This window comes from Patagioenas fasciata, unplaced genomic scaffold (genome assembly GCF_037038585.1).
Source record: "Patagioenas fasciata isolate bPatFas1 unplaced genomic scaffold, bPatFas1.hap1 Unplaced_44, whole genome shotgun sequence".
Taxonomy (NCBI): domain Eukaryota; kingdom Metazoa; phylum Chordata; class Aves; order Columbiformes; family Columbidae; genus Patagioenas; species Patagioenas fasciata.
In genome coordinates this window covers 157,790-184,877 of record NW_027288761.1, presented here as the reverse complement: position 1 = coordinate 184,877, position 27,088 = coordinate 157,790, and the positions used below count along the sequence as shown (strand labels likewise).

The 27,088-nt window shown below is 51.5% G+C and overlaps 1 protein-coding gene across 1 annotated transcript; it reads left to right on the top strand.

The window, feature by feature from the left end:
* Positions 1-21,346: 21,346 nt before the first annotated feature.
* LOC139826865 (olfactory receptor 14J1-like) lies at positions 21,347-22,306 on the top strand. The gene has a single exon (XM_071803257.1). The coding sequence runs from the start codon at positions 21,347-21,349 to the stop codon at positions 22,304-22,306; it is 960 nt and encodes a 319-aa protein (XP_071659358.1).
* The last annotated feature ends 4,782 nt before the right edge of the window (positions 22,307-27,088 follow it).

The window sequence follows — 27,088 nt, the reverse complement described above, 5'->3', positions numbered from 1 at the left end:
CTGCTCATTCTCTCTTTCTACCAAGTGAGAGAAACAGTTCATCACAGTTTAAAATGCAGTTGGGCATGCAGTTTCCATGAACACAGCTCTGGGGCAAGACCCCCTGAGGTGGTGTCAGAACAAAAACTGACCCACACTCCCACCCCAACCCCAGAGAGCAAGAGCACCAGGGACAGGTGGAGAAACAGGGAAGGACACTGCAGTGCTACCAGAAAATAAAGCAAGGACAGAAAGGCAGAAGGGCACGCTGTGGAACCTTCTCCTTACCCGGCTGTGCTGCTGCCACTCACATAGTGACACTGTAGAGCAAGTACTTTTAGCACCTTATTTGTGCACCACGTTCCAGGAACCCTTCCCCTGGAGGTCCAGCTGCTGAGGTGGAGACTGGTGACCTGGACCCCATTGCTTCGGGGCAGAGGCTCTGCTGGGGAGGAGAGGAGACCAGGGGTTTGCACTGGGAAATGTGTCTGCACTGCAGGGGATGTGAGAGAGGTTTCTAAATTCTGTTCCCAGCATTTCTGGTAACAGTTAACTCTCCCTGCCCATGTCTGTGCTGCCTGCAGCTGTGCCTCTGTCCCTGGATCTGCTCCCTGTCAGTGTCACAGACCCCGTCCCACCCGCTGTGTGCTCAGCTCTGTCCTGCTCACACCTCCTGGCACTGCCCAGGGGCAGCTCTGTGTGTGCAGGGGCTCAGGAGCAGCTCAGATAAGTCCTAACGAGAACTGGGGTCTCAGTGTCTTCTCCAAAGAGAGAAATAAATCCCCATCTCCCACTGCACACCAGACAACCAAGAGTGGAAAACTGAAAGCACAGACTCCTTCCCTTGCAGCTGTTCCTGTCTTGATGTCCTTGTTCAGAAGGACCCTCTGCCATGTCTGTGGGGTTGATCTGGAGCTCTGAGCAGCCCTGACCCACACAGCACCCTTCAACCCCACAAGCTCCCTGCCTGCCCTGCCGGGGGTCGCTCCTTCCACCCACAGCTGCTGCCATGGGATCTCTCCAGGCAGGCTGAGCACTGACCCTGGCAGGCGGCAGAGTCCCTGCCCCGGCACAGCCCTGGGGTGCAGGGACCCTGCTCTGCAGGACAGCCCTGGGCACCCCTGGGTGCACAACTTGCTTCTCAGATTTTTTAAGTTGCTGAAAAAATCCCCGTCCTTACAGATTCCATCAGCTGTGCCTGTGCCACTTTTAGGAGAAGCCACAGATACATTGCCCTGCACCCAGAGACTTACCATGGCAAGGGCTGCAAAGGTTTCTCCTGCAGTGAGCTCTCAGTCATCCTCCCAGTCCTGACCACCTTTAATCTCTCTCTGCCTTGCTCGTCTCCCTGAGATCCCCAGGCAGAGCCCTCAGCCCTGCTGCGCTGTGCAGAGGAGCTGCTCCTGGGCAGAGCTGTCTCTCTGCAGCGCTGCCGCTTGCCAGGAGCTCCCTCTGTCCCAGGAGGCCAGCCCAGCTCAGCAGCACAGGAGCAGCCCAAGGCACTTTAATGACCCCTCTGGTGGCTTTGGTGCAGAGTCCATGAATCTCAGACCCTGAGGGCAAGTTGAAGAAGTCAAACTCAGATCTAAACTTCAAAGTTTCTTGTAATGTTAATGAATCCCACTGAGGGACACAACTGAGAAACCATCCCCAGGGCAGCTGGGACAGAAAACTTGAAGTAGAACAAAGGGTAAGCAAGTGAAAGGTGGCTCTGATGCTGAGTAAACCTGAATGCGTTTCATTAACCAAAGGGCCAAGCCCTAACCCCCGCCCTGGGAAGTCAGATCCTGTCCCTCCCGTGTTGTCCTGGGCCCTTCCTGGACAGTGTGATGTGGGGCTGTGCAAGGCCAAGGGCAAGATTATGGTCCCACAGCTCCCAGGTTCCTGGCTGGGGACAAGGAGGCCATGAGGCCCCTGGGCTGGAAGGACACGGTGTCTCCTCACAGGCATCAGAGGTGCAGACAACAGCCATAGCCAAGGGGAGAAGGAGCTCATGTCTGGTGGGGGCTTTCAGCCTCTTTACATCCCTTGATCATCTCCACCACAGCCTGTCCTGTGCTGTGGCATCCCCTGCACCTCTTTCCCTGCAGGCTGCAGACATCCCCCCTGCTACCCCACCTTGCTCTTGTCTGAGCATCTTCCTTCCTTTGCTGAGATCTCTGCATCCTCCCCAGCTGTTCCTTGAAGCACAAAGCCCTGGGCTGATGCAGACTCCCTCTGCTGACCTGCTCCACCACAGCACTGCCCTTCCAGTCACATTCCTTTCTGCTGCACTTTGGGCCATTATTTCTTTCTCACGCTCTTTCCCACTATGCAGAAAACCTCCACCACCTCTGACACCACCCTTCAAGCACTCTCAGGCTACTCCTGCAGTGCTGCAGCCTCCCCAGCGCTGCTGGGCCAAAGCAGCCCAGGTCCCTCAGCATCCCACACCATGTGCACAAGGTGCTGAACCTGCCTTGGCAGAGCCCTGCACTCTCCAGTTCCTCCCTGCTTCTCCAAACTGGGAAGCCGCACACTGGCACACCCCCGTGTGTGTGGGGTCACACCAGTGCTGAACCGAATGGGATGAGAACTCCAGGTGTCTGGGTCCCCACGCTCCTCCTCATGCAGCCCCGTGTGCAGCTGCCTTGTTCGTGGTGAGCGTGCACCACGGGCTGGTGTGGGGACCTTGGCGTGTCCAGGCCCTTCTCCTCGGGGTCACTGCTCAGCGTGTCAGGTCCTGCTCTGTCCTGATGCATGACGTTTTTTTCCTGCCCTGTGCATCTGTGATGGTGGAACCCCAAATTTTCTCAAGGTCTGGACTCTCCATTTGCTGCAGCTGTAGCTCCTCTACTTGTTACCAGGGCAGAGACCACTCGCCTTTGGAGTCCCTTGTGCCACAAAATATAAGGGGCCCCAACCTCCAGGACTCTCAGAGCTTTCTGAGGGGTGACTGCAAACGTTTTTCCAGGTCTGGACTCTCCCTTGAATGAAGCTGCATTTGATCAGCTCTTAATGTTTGCCTGTAGATGGCTTATCCTGATGAGGCTGTTTCTCCCAACATAACACCATGAGGAGTTTAGGGACAGTATAAATACCATCCCCTAAAGAAACTGTTTGGTCTTGGCGGTCTGATACTCATAATGCCTGAGGTCTGGAGTTTCTGAAGTTTCCCTTTGTGCAGTAGGAATGGGTGGAGCTCTGCCTGGGGACAGAGAATATCAGCTTAAGGTTGAGTCAGCATGAGAGGGCAGAACAACATGGGCGATGTTGTGGTGACTGGACATCAGCTACAGACTCACTGATGAGGGAGACAAATGAAAGAAGCCTCATGTTTTCAGGGCCCTGTACTTGTGGCAGGCCTGAGATATCCCAGTATCTGCAAGGAACCAGCCATCCAGGAGGGGCTGGAGCTCATTGACAACATCTTCCTGACACGGGTGACTGAGGAGTCAGTGGGGTGAGGTGCCCTGTGAGACTTCACACTTACAAACCAGGAAGAGTTGGTCAGGATGGAACAGTCAGGGATGGGAAAGTGGAGCTGAGGCTCCTGGGAGATGATCACAAGGCAAAGAGCAGGATTTCAGGAGAGCAAGCTTTGGCCTGCTGAGGGACCTGCTTGGGTCCTATGGGATATGACCTTGGTGTCTGCAGTGCTTTTCTCTCACCTTTCCTCCCTCCTCTCTCCCACCTGCTGTTGTGCAGCATTTTTTACCCTTTCTCAAATACAATATCACAAAGATGCTGCCAGCAGCACTGAGTGGCTCAGATTTGGCAAGGAGTGGGTCCAGCTGAAATCGACTCTTTCTGACATTGCTCAAACTCCTGTTGTCCTCTTAGAGAGGCGACAACTGTAGCACAGCCACACTCACCCCCTGTTCCAAGACTATGTAAATCCAGTACAGGGTGGCAACGTGTCAGATGTTACAAACTACTTGATCATGGAGAAGAAATGGAAAAGATCTTCTGTCAGCAACCTGACAAAGTCTTCTGTCAGTGAGCAGGTTCCTGTGGGGAACTGTAATTGCCCTGACTTTCACTGGCCAGGCAAAGCAGTGGGTGACAACAGTCCAGGATGTTGAGTCATCTTCTTGACATGGCTGCCTGGCCAACAAGGATGATGCTCACCTGGTTCTGAAACTGGGAAACAAGAAAGAGCTGGTGAGGGATGTGAACATCAGTGTCCAGCTTGGCTGTTGTGACCAGGACACAGTGGGGTCCCAGGCACCAGAGAGGAGGGAAGAAGGCCAGTAGCAGAGCACAGGCTGGTGGAATCCAGAGAAGTCTTGTACATAACTGAAGAACACCCAGGAGTGGATGAGGCTCAAGTCAAGTGTTACTTGAGAAACTCAGACAAAATTATAGAACAGGAGATGGGTCATTTGACCAGGTCCCTGAACACAAGTATCACTGTGCACAGCACCTGCGATTCCCAGGAACACCCACCTCTCGGTCCAGAGGAGTGTGACTCCTCTTGAGGTGTCCTGGTCTGTCTCCTCACCCACGTGGTGATTTAGGTACCCGCTTTTCCGATATATTCAGTCTTTATCAGGAGACACTCCAGATCAATATGAACATCAGACTGCTGAAACCACCCGTTCTGGGAAGGGAGGGAAGGGTGAGCAGGAAATGAAATAGAGGAAATACTGCTTTGTTGCTGTTTATTATGGAAATGCTCACTGTTTGGCTGTTTCTGAAATCCCCCTAATCATCCGCACCAGACTTGAAGCCTTTAGGAAAGTGATCACAGAGCCTTGGCTTGTAAGAGCACTTTAGATGTTAGTGAGCCCTCTGCTGCCGTGATCCCGAACTGCTGGCGCTGAAAGAATGAAGAAACCTCTGATGAAGTGAAAGGCAGAAGCAAAACCCAAGTTCTGTGGGTGTGTGGGACCCCACGAAGGGCCATCACTGACACAGCTGTGAAGGAAACAACCAGTCCAGGTCCCTGTCCCTGGAGGCTGGTGAAGCAAAAGCCTTGAGACACTGGTTACGGGTGGGGAAGTTGATGTGGAAGTGGCTCTGATGCCATGTCAGCCCTTCATGTCTATTTACCATCAGGATGGCTGGGCCCTGACCCCAGAACCAGACCAAGGAGACCCTTTCTCTCTTATATTTCTCAGGCTCTGCCAGTGCTCACTGTGAGGGTATTTGTGTTTTGGGGGTGTGTTTGGTGCCAAGTGCTGTTGCTTTAACCACAAGGCTCTGGTTTTCTGACGATTTGGCAATGACTGTGAGATACTGAAAACCCATTCAGCTTCTTTCATACACCTGGCAATGGTCACCAATCACCTAAGCTGTCCCAGTCCCAAACTTGCTCGAATCCTCAATTTGGGTCCATGCTCCAGCACTGAAATGCACACGTTCCTTCTGCTGCTGCCCTAAAATCAAAAAGAAAAATCAGTCTATTCCACATTAGTATGACCAGCCCATGCTCTTCAGGTCTTCTTCTTTAACACACTTACAGCTACATATGGACCACTCTCTTCCTGCACTCCCATGTGTCTCACAAAGCTTTCACTCTTGTCGTTCAGTAATGGGCCGACGCTCCAGGAGGCTCCATCCAAGTGTGGGCAGTGTAAGAGAGGAGCAGAGCAGGGTCAGCTCATGGGCCGTGGCTGAGCACAAACACCCCAGCAGCAGCCATTCCCCATCTCCCAGGCACAGCCATGCCCGCAGTATGCAAATGACACTGCCATATATCATTAGTCCAAAAAAGCCTGCCTTCTTTCCAAAATCAACAACAATCTTTCTACCATTCCCCTTCGACCCCCAGATATCAGCCGCATTTGACTTGTGGCTCAGACATGGTTGTAAGGATTTGCTGAAGTCATCAGCCGTCACCCTTTACTACCCCACATCCCCTGACCCTCTGCCACACCACACATGGCCGGTCACTGCTGCTCAGGGCCTCACGCTCTACAGAAGAGGCCTTGAGCTTCTTGGCTCTTCCTGGTGCTTGTTATAATCTTCCTCACTCCCTCCAGATCTCAGGGTGAGATTTCTTGTTCATGACAGGGCCTTTGTAACCAACTCTTACAAAATGGTTGTCCTTCTGTGATCGTCTGTGCAGAAGAAATGATCACAGAAAAGCACCAAATATGTCAAATCTGATGCCGAGTGAAACGCAATAAAACCTTTTTGAGCCAACCCCGTAGCTGTGTCTTTCCAGCAAGGAGTTTCTCCTGAGAAAGGGATCCAACCCCTGCCACTCTCTGCAGAGGCACATGAGCAGTGTCCATGCACCTGGGGACACAAAGGGTGACTTTTGCAAGATCACCCTTTATCTGAACCATTTAGATCTGTACCTGTGGATGGGGTATCAAGCCTTATAGTACAGCAGAGACTGGAGTTCTGAGCTCTCTTCAACTCCCTGTGTGACAGTCTGTAAAATTAATTAACCCAGTGAAAAAGTTGCTTTTGATTCTCTTCACAGCCTGAAGCACCACATGGCTCAGGAGACAATCCAGGATACCCAACCAGCACTCACATGCTCTGCACTTAAAGTTCAGGTGTTCCCAGGAATCTCGGCAGACACGTCACGCTGATATCTGGGTTCAAGGAGCTGGTCAAGAGCCTCGTCTGCATTTCTGTAATGATGGCTTTGCTGCCTGGCTGATGTGCAGACTCTGTACATGGATGCTGACACCTCTTGAGCAACCTGCTCTGAAAGGATGAACAAGGTGGTGTTTTCTTTCTGGAAGGGTATTAGGACAGCAAACAAGAGGAAGCTGGGTTGGAGGAAATGAAAAAGGATACAAAGGTTGTGATTAGGGCTGTTTATGGTTACTTGTAAAACAGCCTTGCGCCTCATGCGAATTATTTCTGTGATCAGAGGGAACCTGAGAGCTTTCTCCAAATCAGAAACATGAAGGGGAAGGAAGGAAGGAAGGAAGGACAGTGTCATTCAGTCTCTAAGGCACCTCAAGAGGTGTCTTGACCAGCCTCCTCCTAAAAGCAGGGTCAGACCAGATCAGTGAGGGGTCTATACAAACACATCGTGTTAACTTTCTGAGGTAGAGTGGATGCGCACTGCTGGGAAACAGCTTCCAGTGCTTGACTGTCATCAGGAATGGAAAGTTTCTCCCTTTATCTGCTATCCTTCTAAGCCAAACCATCCAGATTGCCTTTTACCCATCTACTTGCACACTGACACAGACCATAATATCCTAACTTGGGCACAAGCACATTGTGGGGGATGACGCTGAATGCCTTGCTGACTTCCAGGTAACAGACCATCAATGTTCTCCCCACATCCACAACCCTGTCCTTTCCTCACAGAAAACAGAGGATGGACAGGCACAACCTGCCCTGGGTAAACCCCATCACCTTCTCTTCCAGACACCCAGAAATGGGGTCCCAGTGGACATGTTCTGGGGCACAGCCCTTAGTTCCCCTGCTCACCCATTGGCCATTTTGAAAAGTGCACACACTGTGTGAGAGCTGCCAGTGGTCAGGAAGTCCCCCCAGTCTCCATGAGCTTCACAAGATGGTGGAGAGTGGCCTCCCTGTGACATCGTCCTGCTGTCTCAGCTCATGGGATGCTGCCCCTGCTGTCCCATAGACTGGAAAGGGTTGTGTTAGTTCCAGTGATCCCTGACTTGATCCCCATCCTCAGCTGATTGTTCTCCAGATTCCTGTCTCCAGTCACACAGTCCTGGGACACATGCGGGTGAAGATGGAGGACAAGAAGACACAGGGATTCTCACCTCTTTCCCTTATTAAATTCATCAATAGCCACGCAGTGTCTTTGTTTCTCCTTTAACTGTCCCTGCAGTAGTAACAGCTCATTATGGGAACTTGAATTGCCTCACAGGTCCAGACTGAGTTCTGATCTGGGCTGTTCTGTGCTTGGAGGCTGCTGTCCTAGCAGACCAGATGAACTCACTTCTACCACCCTGCCTGGCAGTTCATTCCATCCGTGTCAGCTCTGTCTGCAGCACTGGCAGCTCCAGCTCCCCCAGGCAGGTCCCTGGCTGAGGCCATTGCCTCACATCTGGGCTGAACCACGCCAGCTGTGGCACCAGCCCAGCTCTGACCTGCCACAAGAAACCTGGTACCAAGTGTCCAAGAGCCCATGTGTGCAAAGGCTTTGCCTCAGAGCACAGACATGACATGGCCAAAGACTGATGAATGTCCCTTTGCACCTAAGAGTATAAAAGCAGAACAAAATGCCTAAGTTCATTCAACTGAAGATATTTCTCCCCCAGTTTGCAGAAATTAGATAATTTGCTGTAGCATTCCTCATGTCCTATGTAAGGATGGGACAAGAAAATATGATTCTCATAGTGATTTATTTTTTTAAAACTAAATATACAGTACTGGAAAGAAGTGTCTCTGAAGAGGAGAGAGAATCAACATCACTGATTACTTCAACTTTGAAGTTGTGCCCCTGGAGCCCCAGAGGCATGTGGAGGGAGCCCAGAGGGGACAGAGAAAGGGACATGAGGGGCTGTTCCTCTGCTGCTGAGCTGGGCTGGGCTCCTGGGACAGAGGGAGCTCCTGGCAAGCAGCAGCGCTGCAGAGAGACAGCTCTGCCCAGGAGCAGCTCCTCTGCACAGCGCAGCAGGGCTGAGGGCTCTGCCTGCAGCACTGAGGGCACAGGAGTCAGGCACAGAGAGGGGAAAGGCAATGTAGGTGGCTGGTTGCTGAGGGCTCATTGAGAGACAAATCTTCACAGTCCTTACATGGTAAGTCTCTGGCTGTTGGACAATACTGCTGCATTTCCTAGAGAGAGACCCTAAAGATGATACATCCCACAATTTACAGGATCTGTCAGGTCTCTCTCACAGTATCTCTGCTGTAGAGAAGAACACACTCCAGAGCAGGGCTTCCCTGTGGCATCATCAATGGGAAAGGGCATCATGGCACCTTCTGCGGAGGGTGACTGCAGGGGGAGCTTCCAGGGGTGCCCAGGGCTGTCCAGCAGAGCAGGGTCCCTGCACCCCAGGGCTGTGCCGGGGCAGGGACTCTGCCACCTGCCAGGGTCAGCGCTCAGCCTGCCTGGGGAGATCCCAACAATACTGAGGGGAGAAGATGTCACATGAAAGAGCAAACACTATAGGGCAGGAAATGTGTTTCTGCTGCGGAGAGGGTGCTGTGTGGGTCAGGGCTGCTCACAGCTCCAGATCACCCCAAGATTTTTCCAAGGGGATGCCTCAAGGACAAGATCAGTGCAAGGATTACCAGACAGAAAAGGATTTTTACTGAGCCTGTCTTTTCAGTTTCCTATCCCAAGGGGTGGGGGTGCAGGAAAGGATAAAGTAAAAATGAGCTCTCATGCTTAGACAGGTCACTGAGACTCCTGAACTGCAACTGTGAGTATCAGCACATCTGCCAGAAGGCTCATAACATCCCTTCACCACCCCTCTGCCTGTGCACAGCACCTGCATCACCTTTGCTGGACCCCTCAGCCTAGTCTGACCTGTCCTGTTTTCCAGCCTGCAAACAGGAAGATGCCCCCAGGCAGTGCCCTGTGAACAGGCAGGATCTGTAGGGCCGGGGGAGAGCACAGAGGGTGGGATGGGGTCTGTGAGCACTGACAGGGAAGAGACATGGAGAGGGAAACAACTCCCAGGGGGAGAATGATCAGAAATGAGAGGAAATCAGGCCTGGAATTCTATGGGAGGGAGAACAGAGAAAAGTCCCTGTGATCCCCTGCAGTGCAGATCCCTCCTGTAAGCAGCCCCCTGGCCTCCTGTCCCACCCAGCAAAGCCTCTGCCCTCAGGGCCGGGGGCTCCAAGGCATGAAGCAGCTCCTGTGCAGGCAGAGCTCCAGTTCCTCTGCAGAGCACATGGGCTGAGAGCAGCTGCCCGGCAATGTTGGTGTCTGGGAGGTGGCTGCACAGCTGGGGAAGGGTGACGCTGTCTGAGTGCCCGGCTGCCTCTGCCCTGGCCTCTCTCACACCCACCCTCACCGCATTGTCCTTCTTGCTCCCCTGCTCTGGGTCACTGCTGTTGGGATCTTGTTCTTGCTGCCAGGCTCTCTGGGGATGGCAGTTTCAGCTGCAGAGTCACAGCCTGATCTTGTGGGTCCTTTCCTGCAGGTGTGTCCATGGGAACACGTGTCCCAGCTTTGCTCTGACCTGTGGAGCTGTGGGCAATGCAGTCTGTGGGGCTGGGGAATGAGGTGAGTCTCCCTGAATCAAATGCCATCCTTAGAATTCTTGACTGTCTCGTTGAGATTTCCTTCCTAGCTGTGAGGTTTCCTCCTAGAATGCAAACCTGTCCTACAGCATCCTTGTGTTATCTGAAAGCCCCATGGAAATGCACAGAGATGCTACAACAGCAAAAATGTTGTTGAGTTTGTGAAATGAGCCGTGTGTCCAGGGCTAAATGTGGAGTGCCGAGACCTTGGGAAAGGGTGAGCCATGTCATGGTCTGAGTTGGCTCCCTCTGCTCTCAGCAGTGCCTGGTGGCTTTTCAGGGTAACATGGGAGTGTGATCAGGCTCCATCTCAGAAAGGTGCCAGCCCAGGGCAGCTGGAGCAAGACAGAGGGACAGAGCAGCTGCCCTCACTCTGCACTGACCCACAGGCATCCTCTGGTCTCACAGGACTCGCTCTGTTCTCGCTGAGTGCAGCAGAAATGCTGAGGGTTTCTGACACCCAAGAACACTGCCCAGGGTGGGAGGGCAGAAGGAGCTGTAGAAACCCCAAACCTCTCCAACTCAGTTTCTGAGGCCTGGGGATACAGATGCTGACAGTCCCTTCTGCACCAGGAGCGGTTCCAGCTGACAAAGCTGAACCCCAGGACTGGCCCCTGCCCACCCAATCACACAGGGTCAGGCTGACTGCTCAAGAGCCCCTGGCCAGAGACCCTGCTCTTCATTGCACACTCATCAAGCACCGACGGGGGCTCCAGCCAGCACGTTTTCCTGAAAAAAGAAAAGTGTCTCTTTGTGGGAGGGTCTGTGGGAAATGCCTTTGGTTTGTCCCAGAGTAGTTTCATCTAAACCATCACTATATTTTGCTCCTTGCACAGGTCCTCATGCCCACAGGCAGCAAATGTCCAACAGCAGCTCCATCACCCAGTTCCTCCTCCTGCCGTTCACAGACACACGGGAGCTGCAGCTCTTGCACTTCTGGCTCTTCCTGGGCATCTACCTGGCTGCCCTGCTGGGCAACGGCCTCATCATCACCACCATAGCCTGGGAACAGCACCTCCACACCCCCATGTACTTCTTCCTGCTCAACCTCGCCCTCCTTGACCTGGGCTCCATCTCCACCAGTCTCCCCAAGTCCATGGCCAATTCCCTCTGGGACACCATGGCCATTTCTTATATGGGATGTGCTGCCCAACTGTTTTGCTTTGTCTTTTTCATTTCAGCAGAGTTGTATCTTCTCACTGTCATGTCCTACGACCGCTACGTTGCCATCTGCAAACCCCTGCACTACGGGACCCTCCTGGGCAGCAGAGCTTGTGTCCACATGACAGCAGCTGCCTGGGCCACTGGGTTTCTCAATGCTCTGCTGCACACGGCCAATACATTTTCACTGCCACTGTGCAAGGGCAATGCCCTGGGCCAGTTCTTCTGTGAAATCCCCCACATCCTCAAGCTCTCATGCTCCAACACCTACATCAAGGAACTTGGGCTTATTGTGGTTAGTATTTTAGTAGCATTTGGGTGTTTTGTGTTCATTGTGGTGTCCTATGTGCAGATCTTCAGGGCCGTGCTGAGGATCCCCTCTGAGCAGGGACGGCACAAAGCCTTTTCCACCTGCCTCCCTCACCTGGCCGTGGTCACCCTGTTTGTGAGCACTGGCATGTTTGCCCACCTGAAGCCCCCCTCCATCTCCTCCCCATCCCTGGATCTGGTGGTTTCTGTTTTGTACTCACTGATGCCTCCAGCAGTGAACCCCCTCATCTACAGCATGAGGAACCAGGAGCTCAAGGAGTCTATAAGGAAACTGTTGATTGTTTGCTTTTCAAAAACAGTAACAAACTGACCTCAATCTTCTGCATGTCACTTGCAATAACGTATTACTTGTTCAGCCTGAGTTCTGTATGTTGTTGTTTTTGTTTTGTTTTGTTTTGTTTTTTTGTTTAGTTTAGTTTTGTTTTTGTTTTGTATTTGTTTTCTGTTTGTTTTTTGTCTTTTGTGTTTGCTTTTCTTGGTTGTATTAATGCTATCCACAAGAAAAATCATTTGTCTTCTTATGGCTGTGTCCATGTCTACCTGTCTAGTGTGTCCCGTCGTCTTTGTGTAAATAAGCACCCGTACTCTTTATGTGTATGAAATGAAATAAAGGACCCCACACTGACTTGTTTGCCCAGAATCCTCTCTCTGAGATCTCTGGAGCTGCAGAAGCCATGTCTGTGTGCTGAGGGGGAGTGAGTAGGAGCCGCCCTGAGCTGGGTCTTCCTCCCATCCTGACCAACATGAATTTGCGGACTCACCCCACGGCCCTGGACACCACAGCCCACTTGCTCTGCAGTGCAGCACTGTCAGGTTGGGGCTATGTGGAGGGTGCAGGAACAACCAGACAGCTCAACATAGCTCTGTTCCCTTGGGAAAGGGCTCTGTGGGGAGATGGGATGTTCCAGGAGAAGCGTGTGGCACAGAATGTGTGCAGAAAAGAAATGGAAAGAGAAACCCTTTGCTGCAGGTGGCAGCTTGGGGCAGGTGGCCCTGGCACTGTGGCAACAGGACCTTCCTGAAGATCTCCGAGGCCAAATGTCTCATGCTGTCCTGGGGAGCAAGTCTGGACCTGGGTCTGCAAGCTGCCTGGGCTGGAGATCTGCTCAGCATGCCGACTGGATGAACATTCTCGGTGTCCTTCATTCTCACTGGTCCCCACTGCTGTGGCACCAGTTCCAGCATGGCTGCTCTGCTGGGCTCAACTAGCAAGAGGGCAGGGGGTGGCACAATTGAGGAGGAGGTGGGAGGGCTGAACTTGCAAATGCCCCAGAGAAGAAAACACCAGTGAACAGCTGAAGTGTGTGAGTGTGCAGAGCTGGCACACAGCAGTGTCCTCTGCCAGCCAGGCCTCCTGGGAGAGCCCTGAAGGACCAGCAGAGCAGGGTCTGGTGTGTGCCCATGTTCATGGGACAAACTGGGGAAGTGTCCCCAGGACAGTCATCACAGACCAGCCCCTCAAAACCACCATTTCCTTCACTGGCTCTTCTCCCCAGCTGAGAGAGGTTGTTCATCTCTCAACACAAGGACACTGAATGAGTAGGTCAGAAGTCAATGTTTCCATTGTACAAATGAGATATGAGTGGCTGGGAAGTGGCTGGAGGAAAGGGATCTGCGGGTGTTGACTGACAGTTGCTGAACATAAGCCAGAATGTTCCCAGGTGGCCAAAAAGGCCACCAGCATCCTGGTGTGTAAAAGGAATAGGGTGGCCAGCAGGACTAGAGAAGTGATTGTGCCTCAGTGTTTGTGTTCTGAGTGCTGGTGAGGCTGCAGCTTGAATCCTGTGTTCAGTTTTGGGCCCCTCATTGTAAGAAGGACATCGAGGCACTAGAGAGAGTGCAGAGGAGGTGACGAAGCTGCTGAGGGGCTGGAGCACAAGTGTGATGAGGAGCATTTGAGGGAGCTGGGGCTGTTCAGCCTGGAGAACAGGAGGCTGAGGGGAGACCTCCTCACTCTCTGCAACTGCCTGAAAGGAGGTTGGAACATGGAGGGTGTTGGTCTCTTCTCCCAAGTAGCAAGTGATGGGACAAGAGGAAATGGCTGCAATTTGCACCAGGGGAGGTTTAGATTGGATATTAGGAAAAAATTCTTCCTGGACAGGGTTGTCTGGTGGTAGAACAGACTGCCCAGGGCAGTGCAGGAGTCACCCACCCTAGAGGGGTGTAAAAGACATTTAAACGAGGTCCTTAGGGACGTGGTTTAGTGTGACAGCTGGGTTATGGTTGGACTCAATGATCCCAAGGGTCTCTTCCAATCAAAGTATTCTATGATTCCATGATTCTACCTCACGTGAGAGTCCACAAAGCCAACTCAGTTGTGGACACTGACAGAACCCTGACATTTCTGTGTGTGACTCTGGGAACAAACCCCACTGACCCTGTGAGATTCATCTCAACTGCCCTGGACAGGCTCATTGCAAGTGCTCCTGTCTGTTACGCCACCCTTGCCTGTGATTCTGGATTGCGCTTTCAAAATGACAGTGCAACTGAGGAGGACCTGGCATCTGTCAAACCCATCTTCAAGAAAGGCAGGAAGGAGAATTGGAAGAATCACAGGCTGGTCAGCCTGCCTCTGTCCCTGGGAAGGTGATGGGACAAGTCCTCCTGCAGCCATCTGCAGGCACTTGAAGGACAAGAAAGGGACTTGTGTACCAAAATGGGCAGGGGAAAGAAAGACATGTTATGTGTATGAAATTGTGCCAGGCCTTGGACATGGTCCCCCCTGGTGTCCTTAGAGCTGGACTGGTGCTGTCTGGACTGAAGAACTGGATGCTTGGTGGGAAGTTCACTGAAATATCAAGCCCAAATATAATCTGTGATGCAGTGTCCTCTGCTCAGTTACTTGTGCCATCCCTCAGTGACCAGCATTTGGGCCGAAACTGCTGGAAGTCTTTATTCTCCTTTCTATGATGTGATGGAGATGACACAAAACTGAGTGGAGATCTTGAACAACCTCACTTGGTCAACATGCTTTGAGAAAAAGAGTGAAACAAGAAGATATTCAGGGATGGAGATGTTCAGGATGAAGATGTTCAGGAGGGTGATGGGTGGGTATGGTATGATGAGGTCACTTGTGTCTCAGGAATTCATAACTGAGTTGGAAGGGTACGGCTGTGAAGGGGACAGTAGGGTCAGTTCTGTGTCTGGAGGGGACAGGCCAGCAGCAGGGACATGGCTGAGAAAGAACCTCTGTCAACATGCCCACAGAGGGCTTGGAGCTGGGTTGTCTAGGCTGACAAGGCTGGAAGGCACTCAAAGAACCCAGGTCTCTGTCCACTTGGCCATGGCAGTTGTCTCTGTCACGGAGGCCCAGGAGAAGCCATGTTGTCCTCATGGCACTGGGACCTCATTGCCTCCTTGCAGCCCCATGGGGAAGCTGGAAGTTGTTGCACCAGTGTTGTCCTTCCCTCAGCCTTGCACTCCCAGGGTCCCAGGAAGAGCCCTGAGCCGTGTGTTCTTACATCTCATCTGTACAATGAAAACATGGACTTTTGACCTAGTATTTAATAGAATCATAGAATGTCTTCAGTAGGAAGGGACCCACAGGATCATAAAGTCCAACTCCCATCCCTGCGCAGGACAACGACGACAGTTCACACCGTGCATGTGAGGAGATTGTCCACTCTCTTTGTGGCCATGGCACACCATCGACTCCTTGCACCCCCATGGAGTGTCACACCATTGCCCTGCACTGGGCATCACACTCCTTACATCCCCAGGAAGAGCCCTGAGACACATGTGAGGGACAGGATCTCCCTTCCTAGGGGCAGGGGCTCAAGGCTTGGCCATTGTCCTTCATCAAACAAACCAAGGTGTTTCTCAGCATCAGAGCTGCTTCACTTTGCCTTTGCCTGATGCAATCACTGCCTCCAATTATCTGCTCTAACAAGTCCCTGGGGAGGCTTTGTCAGTAACAGCCCTCAGTGGGGCCCATTAATGCTTCAAGGTACTTTGGAGTTTGCTTCTGACTTGGACTTCTTGAGCAGATTCTTCAGTCTGTGCTTGGTATCTGTGGTTTATGGACTCAGCACCAAATACGCCATGGGGCTCATTAAAACACAGAAAGCCCTAACGAGCGATGTTTCTTTCTGTAATATTCTTCATATCCAAAAGACTTGTAGAACTAATTGGAATGGTTTCAGTGGGACACTCAATGATGAAGATTGCAAATAAGATTTCATAAAGGAGGGTGTTTTCTTTCAAGGGTATTTTCTGTCATTTTTCAGTGTATAGAAGAAGTGACAGCAGCATTCTACACTGGACATTGATCCCGAGGGTCTCCTGAAGACATCTGCACAGGCAGGAGAACAGTCCCTTGAGGCTGGACACTGTATGGACAACCTCGCTCCTCACCCCCCACCCCCAGTCTGAAGGTTCCCTCATTGGCCACCAGAGACTGCATCACTTTTCCTCACATCAGACTTCTCCACTGAGCTCTGCAGGAGATGCTGCAGCTCCTGTGCACCAGCTCCACCTGCTCTCCTGTGTAAACACTGCACAATTTAATAAACAGTAAAACACTTTCCTCAGTTTTGTGTGTAAGCTGGATCTGATGAGGTCCACCATCCACAAGGCACATCCACACAAGAACTGGTTTTAGACAGAGACATAGGGAAGGATAGATACAAACACAATTAACTTGCTGTGTGCCATGTTAATTAGACCTCTGAAGCCTGGGGTAATTTGTAACTGCCTGAGGCTCAAAGCAGAAACCACACAGTGGAGAGGCAACTGAATGACCAAAGAGCAAGTGGAGGAGGAAACCTGAGAGCACTGGAAAGGGCGAACATCCAGACAGACTGTTGGAAAGTTGTCCTTTGACATGGACATTTAATCAGGAGAGGTGGAAACTGCTGAATGACGAGGGAGATTAAATAATAGTGTGTTGGTAATAGAAGTACAGGGGAAGACCGATATTTCTTCTCCTACCTTTAGCAGTTTTTCAAAGAAATAAATCCCCCAAAATAATTAAAAAGAAAATAAAAAATGTTTAATATGTAAAAATGTAACATGTGCCATATGAAAAATTAATATGTAAAAAGCTATCCATGTAGCTGAGGACATTTGTGTTTTATATCCATTTCTAGTTGTGGAAAACACTTTCCTTTTTGAAGAAAATAACCCCCCAAAGATTTTAAAAAATGGAAAAGTACATTGAAACCTTCCTTGGCTTTGAAACTTTGTCTTCAGTTCATATTTTAACTTTCATTGACATTAACTGACATCGGATGGACCTGCAGGCATGAAGCCAAGATCATTTTGTGTCTTGCATAGAGCCCCATGCCCTCTAAACCTTCCCTGCCCAGGACTCCTCACACTTTGCCCAGAGCGAGTCACACTGAGGTGTTGGCTGGGTTTAGATGTTGGTTTAGATGGTCACCTACCGCACAGGTGTGTTCATGTCCCTTAATCATCTCCTCTGCTCCCATTAGAAACAGAGCCCAACATCACAATGGGATCATAACAGAACTGAGGTTGAAGGGACCTCAGCAATCTGCAGTCAAACCTGTCAGAAACTGGGTCAGAACAAGGTGTTCAAGCCTTCATTCAATCAGAGATTGAAAACCCGCAAGGACAGAGGCTGCTCAGCCTCTCTGGGTGACCTGCAACAGCACTTGGCTGAGCTCCCAGGGCAGGGGTCTCAAATTCATTTTCACGGGGGTCACATCAGCTTCACAATTGCCTTAAAGGGCCGAATGTATAAATGTAGGAGTAGTTAAATTTATACAGTCCTTTAAAATTATGTTCTGCCCTTTGAGGGTAACCATGAGGCTGATGTGATCCCTGGTGAAAATGAAGTTGACACTCACTTCCTAGGGAAAAAGCTTTTCCTTAAGTCCTGGCTGAACCTCTCCTCTTTCACCTGCCACCCATTCTCTTTTGTCCTTCTGCCACACACCATGGTGAAGAGCCTGGCTGTGTGTTCTCTATGATCTCCTTGTTGGTATTGACAGGCTGTGATGAGGTCCCTGTCAGCCTTCCCTTCTCTGGGCTGGACGAGCCCAGCTCCCTCAGCCTCTCCCCACAGGCCAAGTGCTCCAGTTTCTGGCTGTCCTGAGGCCATTTGCTCAACCCACTCCAGCTTGCCAATATCTTTCCTGAATTGGGATCTGAGATCTGGATGGACTATTCCAGAGAATCCCTTCCCTCCACCTCCGGCCGAGCGCCTGGTGACACAGTCCAGAGTGCTCCTGGCCTCCCTTGCACCAGGACACACGCTGCCTCCTGTCCAGCTCCCTGCCCACACAGACCTTTCCCACAGCTGCTCCCAGCCAGGCAGCCCCAGCCTGTGCCATTGCCGGGTGAGTTCCTTACAGGGGCAGACACTGATGCTGGTCCTGCTGAGGTTTCCTGAGGGTCCTGCTAAGAAATATTCTCCTCCTTGAACCCTTTGAATAGAGGCCTGGGAGATGTTTCAGTAAAGACCCAGGCACAGGAGTCATTGAGTCCCTCAGCACTAGTATCAGTGTCTGCTGTTATTGAATTCCCCTCCCCACCCCGCAGCAGCTCTGTGTTTCCCTTCTTCAGCCGTGGTCTCTGACACAGTTGTTGAAGATCTTGGTTTTGCTCTGGACTTTTCTTGCAGCCACCAACTCCAGGTGAGCTTTGCCTTTCCCAAAGTCATCCCTGCTCAGCAAAGCTAATGCACATGAACTCCTTGTCTGTACCTGTCCTTGCTGTCACCCCGGCAGCTGCTTTGTGGCCCCTGCCTCCACCTTGTGCTGTGACAGTCCAGCCCTGCTGCCCCACAGATGGACCATGGTGCAGGCTCAGCACAGGACAGGGTGCATTCGGGATAGGGAACGGTCTCCTGATGTGATGCCCACATCAGTCCATGGTGCCTTGTCACCCCATGGCCTTTCTGTTAGGCAGCCTCTCCAAGCTCCTGGAGAGGTCGTGTCACCCATGGGGTCAAAGACGGTCCTGTGCCAGGCTCTGCCAGGGTCTGGGCCAGGAGAGAGGCTGGGCAGGGGTGGCCATTCCCTGAGACAGGCCCTGAGCCCAGCAGGTTGATGGACATGGCCTCACAGGGAACCTCACCCATAAACCTGAGCTGAGCGGCCAGTGCTGGACATGGCCCACAAGAAATGATGAGTGGTTGGGTGGTGACAAAGGCCCTGGGCCACCTTCCTGGTCTGTCTATGACACCAAGGGCACAGAGCAGCCTTCCCTCTCCTGCACCTGCATGTCTTTGATCCCTCACACAAGCCCTGGCTCTGCACCACAACCCCTGGTGTGAGTCTTCACCCTGCATGGCCATGCAGCACGAGATACAGGCTGATGTTTTCCTCTCCCAGGTCCTTTCCAGCCCAGCCCAGCTCCTCGAGACTCTCCCACCTCCCCTGCCCTCTCTCTACCCCCAATGCCCTTTCCCCAGCAAAGCCCAGTCAGGGCTGGTCCCACACCAGTGCCCATTGCAGGTGCTCTGGGCACTCACCCCACAGCCTCTGCCCCTCTGAAGGGCACAGCAGCTCCTGGGGCTCAGGGAGGAGTCAGCCCAGTGGTGCATGAACATGCATGGCAAAAGGAAAAGGAGGCACCTGTGTGTCCTTTTCTCTCCTCTCCAGCAGATCCTGAGAGGTCTGCAGCCCCTCCATGCCATCCCCTCTCCCCAGGCCAGCACAAAAGCCCTGGCCCCTGAGGTCCTCAAGAGCTCTTACTGCTCCAGGCACAGAGCAGCCTTCCCAGAGCTGGTGCTGCCAAGAAGGTGTTTTCATTTCCCATTTCTTCTAACTATGTGAGGCCAAAGATTGATGAATGTCTCTCTAGACTGAGGATATAAAACCAGAATAAAATGCCTGAACTCATTCAACTGAAGATATTCCTCCCCCAGCCTGGAGAAATTAGATACTTTGCTGTAATATTCCTGTTGTCCTGTCTAATGATGGGACAAGAAAAGATGATTCTCATACCGATTTATTTTTAAAATGAAAAATACAATGCTGGCAAGAAGTGTCTCTGAAGAGGAGAAAGAATCAACATCACTGATTACTTCAGGTTGTTTCAAAGGACGTGCCCCTGGAGCCCCAGGGACCCCTGGAGGGAGCCCAGAGGGGACAGAGAAAGTGACATCATGGGCTGCTCCTGTGCTGCTGAGCTGGGCTGGGCTCCTGGGACAGAGGGAGCTCATGGCAAGCGGCAGCGCTGCAGAGAGACAGCTCTGCCCAGGAGCAGCTCCTCTGCACAGCGCAGCAGGGCTGAGGGCTCTGCCTGCAGCACCGAGGGCACAGGAGCCAGGCAGAGAGAGGGAAATGCAAACTGGGGTGGGAGGATGCTGAGAGATCACTGAATGAGAAATCTTCTCAGATATTAAAGCTGTGGCTGCAGGGCATTGCATCTGCAAATCTTGGCAGGATCTCAGAGAGCTGTCACATTGCAGAGCCTATGAGAGATGTAAGTACAACTGTCAGAGATTCTCTGATCAGAGGAGAGGATGTGCTGCAGAGCAGGGATTGCCTTCTGCACTGTCAGAGTGATAAGACGTGAATGCTGTGTTGTCCCCAGGATGGCTGTGGGGTGTAAATGTAAATGTGCAGGCAGGGGTGCCCAGGGCTGTCCTGCAGAGCAGGGTCCCTGCACCCCAGGGCTGTGCCGGGGCAGGGACTCTGCCGCCTGCCAGGATCAGCGCTCAGCCTGCCCGGGGAGATCCCAACAACACTGAGAGGAGAAGCTGTTGGGGGAAGGAGTGACTCCCATCAGGTCAGGGTCCTTCTGCTGCTGGGTTCTCCGTGTGACAGGGCTGCTCACAGCTCCAGCTCACCCCCAGGACATTTGCAGAGGTTCCTTCAGGAGACACTGAGGCAGCATTTATCTGATAGGGAAGATTTTAAGGTTGGAGGTTTTTTGATTCTTCGTTGGGTGAGTGGGCAGTGGGAGATGGGAATTTATTTCTCTGTCCTGGAGAAGCTCCTGACACCCTAGTTCTTTTTAGGAGTTCTCTGAGCTGCTCCTGAGCCCCTGCACACACAGAGCTGCCCCTGGGCAGTGCCAGGAGGTGTGAGCAGGACAGAACTGAGCACACAGTGGGTGGGACAGGGTCTGTGACACTGACAAGGAGCAGACCCAGGGACAGAAAAACAGCTCCCAGCAGGGACAGCTCCAGGCAGCAGAAACACAGGCAGGGAGAGGGAGCTGCAACCAGAAATGCCATCCCCTGCAGTGCAGACACATTTTCCAGTTCAACCCCCTGGTCTCCTCCCCAGTAGAGCCTCTGCCCCAAAGCCATGGGGTCCAGGGCATGAGTCTCCACCTCGGCAGCTGGACCTTCAGGTGAAGGGTTCCTAGGATGGGGTACACAAAACAGGTTGTAAAAGCACTTGTCCTATAGTGACATCATGTGAGTGATAGCGAGCACAGCTGGGCAGGGAGAAGGTTTCCCAGCATGCCCATCTGCCTTTCTGTCCTTGCTTTATTTGTTCTGTAGTACTATCATTTTCTTCCCTGTTTCTTCACTTGTCCCTGGTGCTCTCACTGTCCAGGGTTTGGGTGGGGATGTGGGTCAGTTTTTTCTCAGACACCAACACTGGGAGTCCTGTCCCAGAAGTATCCTCAGGGAAACTAGATGCTGAAGCTACTTTTTTATACTGTGAAGAACCATGTCATTCAGTTGGCAGTCAAGTAGAATAGGCGGAATTTTTGCTCATTCAGGGAGGGGATTTTCTATGAGAAATGACCTTTTTTCTTCAGAGACGTCTCACCTAAACTGTCACTGTCTTTTCTTCTTTGGACTGATCCTCAGCAGAGGCAGCAAATGTCCAACAGCAGCTCCATCACCCAGTTCCTCCTCCTGCTGTTCACAGACACACGGGAGCTGCAGGTCTTGCACTTCTGGCTCTTCCTGGGCATCTACCTGGCTGCCCTCCTGGGCAACGGCCTCATCATCACCACCATAGCCTGGGACCAGCACCTCCACACCCCCATGTACTTCTTCCTGCTCAACCTCTCTCTCCTCGACCTGGGCTCCATCTCCACCACTGTCCCCAAGACCATGGCCAATTCCCTCTGGGACAGCAGGAACATTTCCTACACAGGATGTGCTGCACAGCTCTTTTTTTTGTTTGTTTTCTGTGCTACAGCAGAATATTTTCTTCTCACCATCATGTCCTACGACCGCTACGTTGCCATCTGCAAACCTCTGCACTACGGGACCCTCCTGGGCAGCAGAGCTTGTGTCCACATGGCAGCAGCTGTCTGGGTTACTGGGTTTCTCAATGCCCTGCTGCACACAGCCAATACATTTTCGCTACCACTCTGCAAGGACAATGTCCTGGGCCAGTTCTTCTGTGAAATCCCCGAGATTCTCAAGCTCTCCTGCTCACACTCCTACCTCAGGGAACTTGGGCTTATTGTGTTTAGTGGATCTTTAGCTTTTATCTGCTGCGTTTTCATCCTGCTGTCCTATGTGCAGATCTTCAGGGCCGTGCTGAGGATCCCCTCTGAGCAGGGACGGCACAAAGCCTTTTCCACCTGCCCCCCTCACCTGGCTGTCATCTGTCTGTTTGCCAGCACCTCCTTTTTTGCCCACCTGAAGCCCCCCTCCATCTCTTCCCCATCCTTGGACCTGGTGGTGTCTGTTGTATACTCACTGATACCTCCAACGTTGAACCCCTTAATTTACAGCCTGAGGAACAAGGAGGTCAAGGATGCCCTGAGGAAACTAATGGTGGGATGCATTTCAAAAATAATAAAGTGTTCATCATCTTCTCTTTAACAGATAACAGCTTTAATGTAACTCATTAGAGGCCCAGACTTTTGTGTGTGTGTCTGTTGGTGGCGGTTTTTTTTTAATCAGTCATGATATTTTTGTCATCCTCTTTCTAACTCCTTGTCTGCTTTTCTTTTCAAACCCACTGGCTGTGTAAATATGGAGCCATGCTCTCTGTGTATTTAAAGAAAATAAATGGCTCTGCAGTGGCTTTTTTTTTCTGTGAGATTCCTCCTCCAAGGCTTATTTTGAGCTAGAGGGACTGTCTCTGTGTCTATGGGTGTAGGGAAAGGTGTCCAGCCTGGCAGCACTGCCAGGGAGCACCAGCGCTTGGCCTTCCAGAGGTCTTCTTGTTCCACTTCCACACTCTCCGTCTCATCCCTTGTGTTGGTGCAAGGCCTGAGTGCTCTGGCAGCTTGGTCCCCGTCCTGCTGTGTGTCAGTGCTGTGACCACACGCAGGGACAGTAATGGGCACTTGTGTGACAGAACTGGCCTCAGAACAGCCGTTCCAGATAGAAAGGTGATCTCCTCAGGGAAGGGCCTGAAGGTTTAGGTCTTCTTCCAAAGATTCTCTCAAGAACATGCCCATTACAGTGACTGAGAGATTGAAAAAGCTAAAAAATATAGGCCTGTAGGTTTGGGGCATTCAGCAGCATCCTCTCACAGCCAGGCCTCCTGAAAGAGACCTGCAGGACCAGCAGAGCAGGGTCTGGGCTGTGCCCGTTTGCGCTGGACACCCCGCGGAAGCTGCCCCAGGGCAATTGTCATGGACTGGCCCCTCACAACCACCATTTCCACCACTGGCCTCTCTCCCCAGCTCACAGAGATTGTTCTTCCCTCCATGGAGGAACACTGAATGAGCAGGTCAGAAGTCCGTGTTTGCATTGTTCAGATGAGATGTGAGCATGCACATCATGTATGTGAGGTGAGATGAACCCAAGTGAGCACAAACACCATCAGCTGTTCCTGGGGGTTTCATGAAGGCCTGTGGGACAGACAGTGTCTCGAGGTCACTTGGAAGTAACAGCCAATGGGAAACCACCCACTGGGATCTTCTTCCTGAATCTGTGATTCCCGTATCCATTCCTCACAACATGGGACATCTCAGCTGAGTCCAGAGTAGGGTGACACATCACAGGGCTGAGGTGCCTCCTGTCCTTTGGGAGAGGCAACAGGAGGCCAGAGGGACACTGTGACTCCTGCCTCTGTGTAAAAGGGACAGACTCTGTCTCTGAGCATCCCTGGGTGCATAAGGACTCCATGAGGACAGCTCAGATGTGGACACCTGACAGAACCTGACATTTCTGTGTGTGACTCCAGGAACAAACAAGACAGACCCAATGAGACTGATCTCAGCTGCCTTGGACAAGATCATTGCAAGTGCTCCAGTCTGCTCTGTCACCCTTGCCTCTGTTTCTGGATTGTGCTCTCATAAGAACCAGGGTAAATAGAGAGGTTCTGGGGTCCTTGGAAAAGGCAGAAATCAAAGCCATGTTCAAGAATGGTAAGAACAGGCATTGGGAGAATTGCAAGTGGGTCAGCCTGCCTCTGTCCCTGGGAAGGGGATTGGATGCGAAGGTGGGTTGAGGCCTTGAACAACCTCCCCTGGTTCACCTGGCCTTGAGCAGGACAGTGAGACAAGATGAGTGAGACATGGTGGCAGTAGACATTGGTTACTGAAAGTGACCAAGATGTGTTTGGATAAAGCCCTGAGTAATCTGGTCTGACCCTGCTTTGAGCAGGAGGTTGGTCAAGACACCTCTCAAGATCCCAACCAGCCTGAATGACACTGTCCTTTCATCCCCTTCATGTTTTCAATTTAGACAAAGCTCTCAGGTTCTCCCTGACCATAGGAATAATTCACATGAGGTGCAGGGCTGCTTTACAAGTGACCCCAATCAGTCCAGACCACATCTTTTGCACCCCTTTTCATTTGCCCCAACCCAGGTTCTTTTTTGCTGTCTTAATACCCTTCCAGAAAGAACAGCCCCCTTCTTCATCCTTTCAGAGCAGGTTGTTCAAGAGGTGTCAGTCTCCATGTTCAGAGTCTGCACATCAGCCAGGCAGCAAAGCCACCGTTACAGAAATGGTGACAAAGCATTTGACCAGCTCCTTGAACCCACGGATCAGTGTGACATGTCTGCTGAGATTCCAGGGTGCTGCAATGAGAACGATTCTTACAGACACAGACAGAGACACACAGGCACAGGGTTCTTGTTAGCAGTGAGAGCAGAGCCAGGCAGAGGTGAACTCTCTTTTATTAACAGTTCTCAACTTATGTGTTTACAGATACAGGGCTCGGCCAAGAGGCTGAACAGTTTTTTCAATAAATGTTATTCTAAACACACCACACTCATGCTGTGAGTCTTTTCAGTCACGTTCCCATACATATCTTGTGGGCGACATTCCGACCCACTCATCCACGTGCCCAGGGCCAACATTCACACATCGTACATATGGGGTGGTTTTCCAACCCGAGATGTTATTCTCACTGTCCTGGGCTATCACTTCTTACACTCATAAAAAAAAAAAAAAAACAACACATACTTTTGTATAATCTGTTCAAGATCCTTTGGCTGGAACTGCACATCCTACCGTTCCCACACCTGGGAACACCTAAACTTGATGAGCAGAGCATGTGAGTCCTCATTGGGAATCCTGGCTTGTCTCCTGACCCATGTGGTGCTTAGAGCTGTGAAGAGAATCAAAACAAACTTTTTGACTGGGGTAGTGTATTTTACAGACTGTCACACAGGGCAGATGAAGGAAGCTCAGAACTCCAGTCTCTCCTGCACTATAAGGCTTGATACCCCATCCACAGGTACATATCTAAATGATCCAGATAAAGGGTGATCTTGCAAAAGTCACCCTTTGTGTCCCCAGGTGCATGGACACTGCTCATGTGCCTCTGCAGAGAGTAGCAGAGGTTGGATCCCTTTCTCAGGAGAAACTCCTTGCTGGAAGGCACAGCTATTGGGGTGACTCAACAAGGTTTTATTGCATTTCACTCTGTATCAGAGTTGATATATTTGGTGCTTTTCGGTGATAACACCTGCACAGATGATCACAAAAAGACAACAATTTCATAAGAGATGGTTACAAAGGCCCTGTCATGAACAAGTAATCTCACTGTGAGATCTGGAGGGAGAAAGACTATAACAAGCATCAGGAAGAGCCAAGAAGTTCAAGACCTCTTCTGAAGAGCGAGAGGACCTGAGCAGCAGTGACTGGCCATGTGTGGTGTGGGAGAGAGGGGACATCAGGGAACATGGGGTAGAAAAGGGTGATGGCTGATGACTTCAGCAAATCCTTACAACCATGTCTGAGACACAAGTGGAATGTGGCTGATGTCTGTGGGTGGAAGGGGAATAGGAAGCATATTTTTGGAGGTAGGTTTCCCTCGGACTAATCATATATGGCAGTGCCATTTGCATACTGTGGGCATGGTTGTGCCTGGGAGATGGGAAATGGCTGCTGCTGGGGTGGCTGTGCTCAGCCACGGCCCATGAGCTGACCCTGCTCTGCTCCTCTCTTACACTGCCCACACTTGGATGGAACCTCCTGGAGTGTTGGCCCATTACTGAACGACAAGAGTGAAAGGTTTGTGAGACACATGGGAGTGCACGAAGAGAGAGGTCCATGCGTAGCAGTAAGTGTGTTAAAGAAGAAGACCTGAAGAGCATGGGCTGGTCATACTAATGTGGAATAGACTGATTTTTCTTTTTGATTTTAGGGCAGCAACAGAAGGAACGTGTGCATTTCAGTGCTGGAGCATGGACCCAAATTGAGGATTCGAGCAAGTTTGGGACTGGGACAGCTTAGGTGATTGGTGACCATTGCCAGGTCTCTGAAAGAAGCTCAATGGGTTTTGAGTATCTCACAGTCATTGCCAAATCGTCAGAAAACCAGAGCCTTGTGGTTAAAGCAACAGCACTTGGCACCAAACACACCCCCAAAACACAAATACCCTCACAGTGAGCACTGTCAGAGTCTGAGAAACATAAGACAGAAACGGTCTCCTTGGTCTGGTTCTGGGGTCAGGGCTCAGCCATCCTGATGGTAAATAGACATGAAGGGCTGACATGGCATCAGAGCCACTTCCACATCAACTTCCCCACCCGTAACCAGTGTCTCAAGGCTTTTGCTTCACCAGCCTCCAGGGACAGGGACCTGGACTGGTTGTTTCCTTCACAGCTGTGTCAGTGATGGCCCTTCGTGGGGTCCCACACACCCACAGAACTTGGGTTTTGCTTCTGCCTTTCACTTCATCAGAGGTTTCTTCATTCTTTCAGCGCCTGCAGTTCGGGATCACGGCAGCAGAGGGCTCACTAACATCTAAAATGCTCTTACAAGCCAAGGCTCTGTGATCACTTTCCTAAAGGCTTCAAGTCTGGTGTGGATGATTAGGGGGATTTCAGAAACAGCCAAACAGTGAGCATTTCCATAATAAACAGCAACAAAGCAGTATTTCCTCTATTTCATTCCCTGCTCACCCTTCCCTCCCTTCCCAGAACGGGTGGCATCAGCAGTCTCCTGTTCATATTGATCCGGAGTGTCTCCTGATAAAGACTGAATATATCGGAAAAGCGGGTACCTAAATCACCACGTGGGTGAGGAGACAGGCCAGGACACCTCAAGAGGAGTCACACTCCTCTGGACCGAGAGGTGGGTGTTCCTGGGAATCGCAGGTGCTGTGCACAGTGATACTTGTGTTCAGGGACCTGGTCAAATGACCCATCTCCTGTTCTATAATTTTGTCTGAGTTTCTCAAGTAACACTTGACTTGA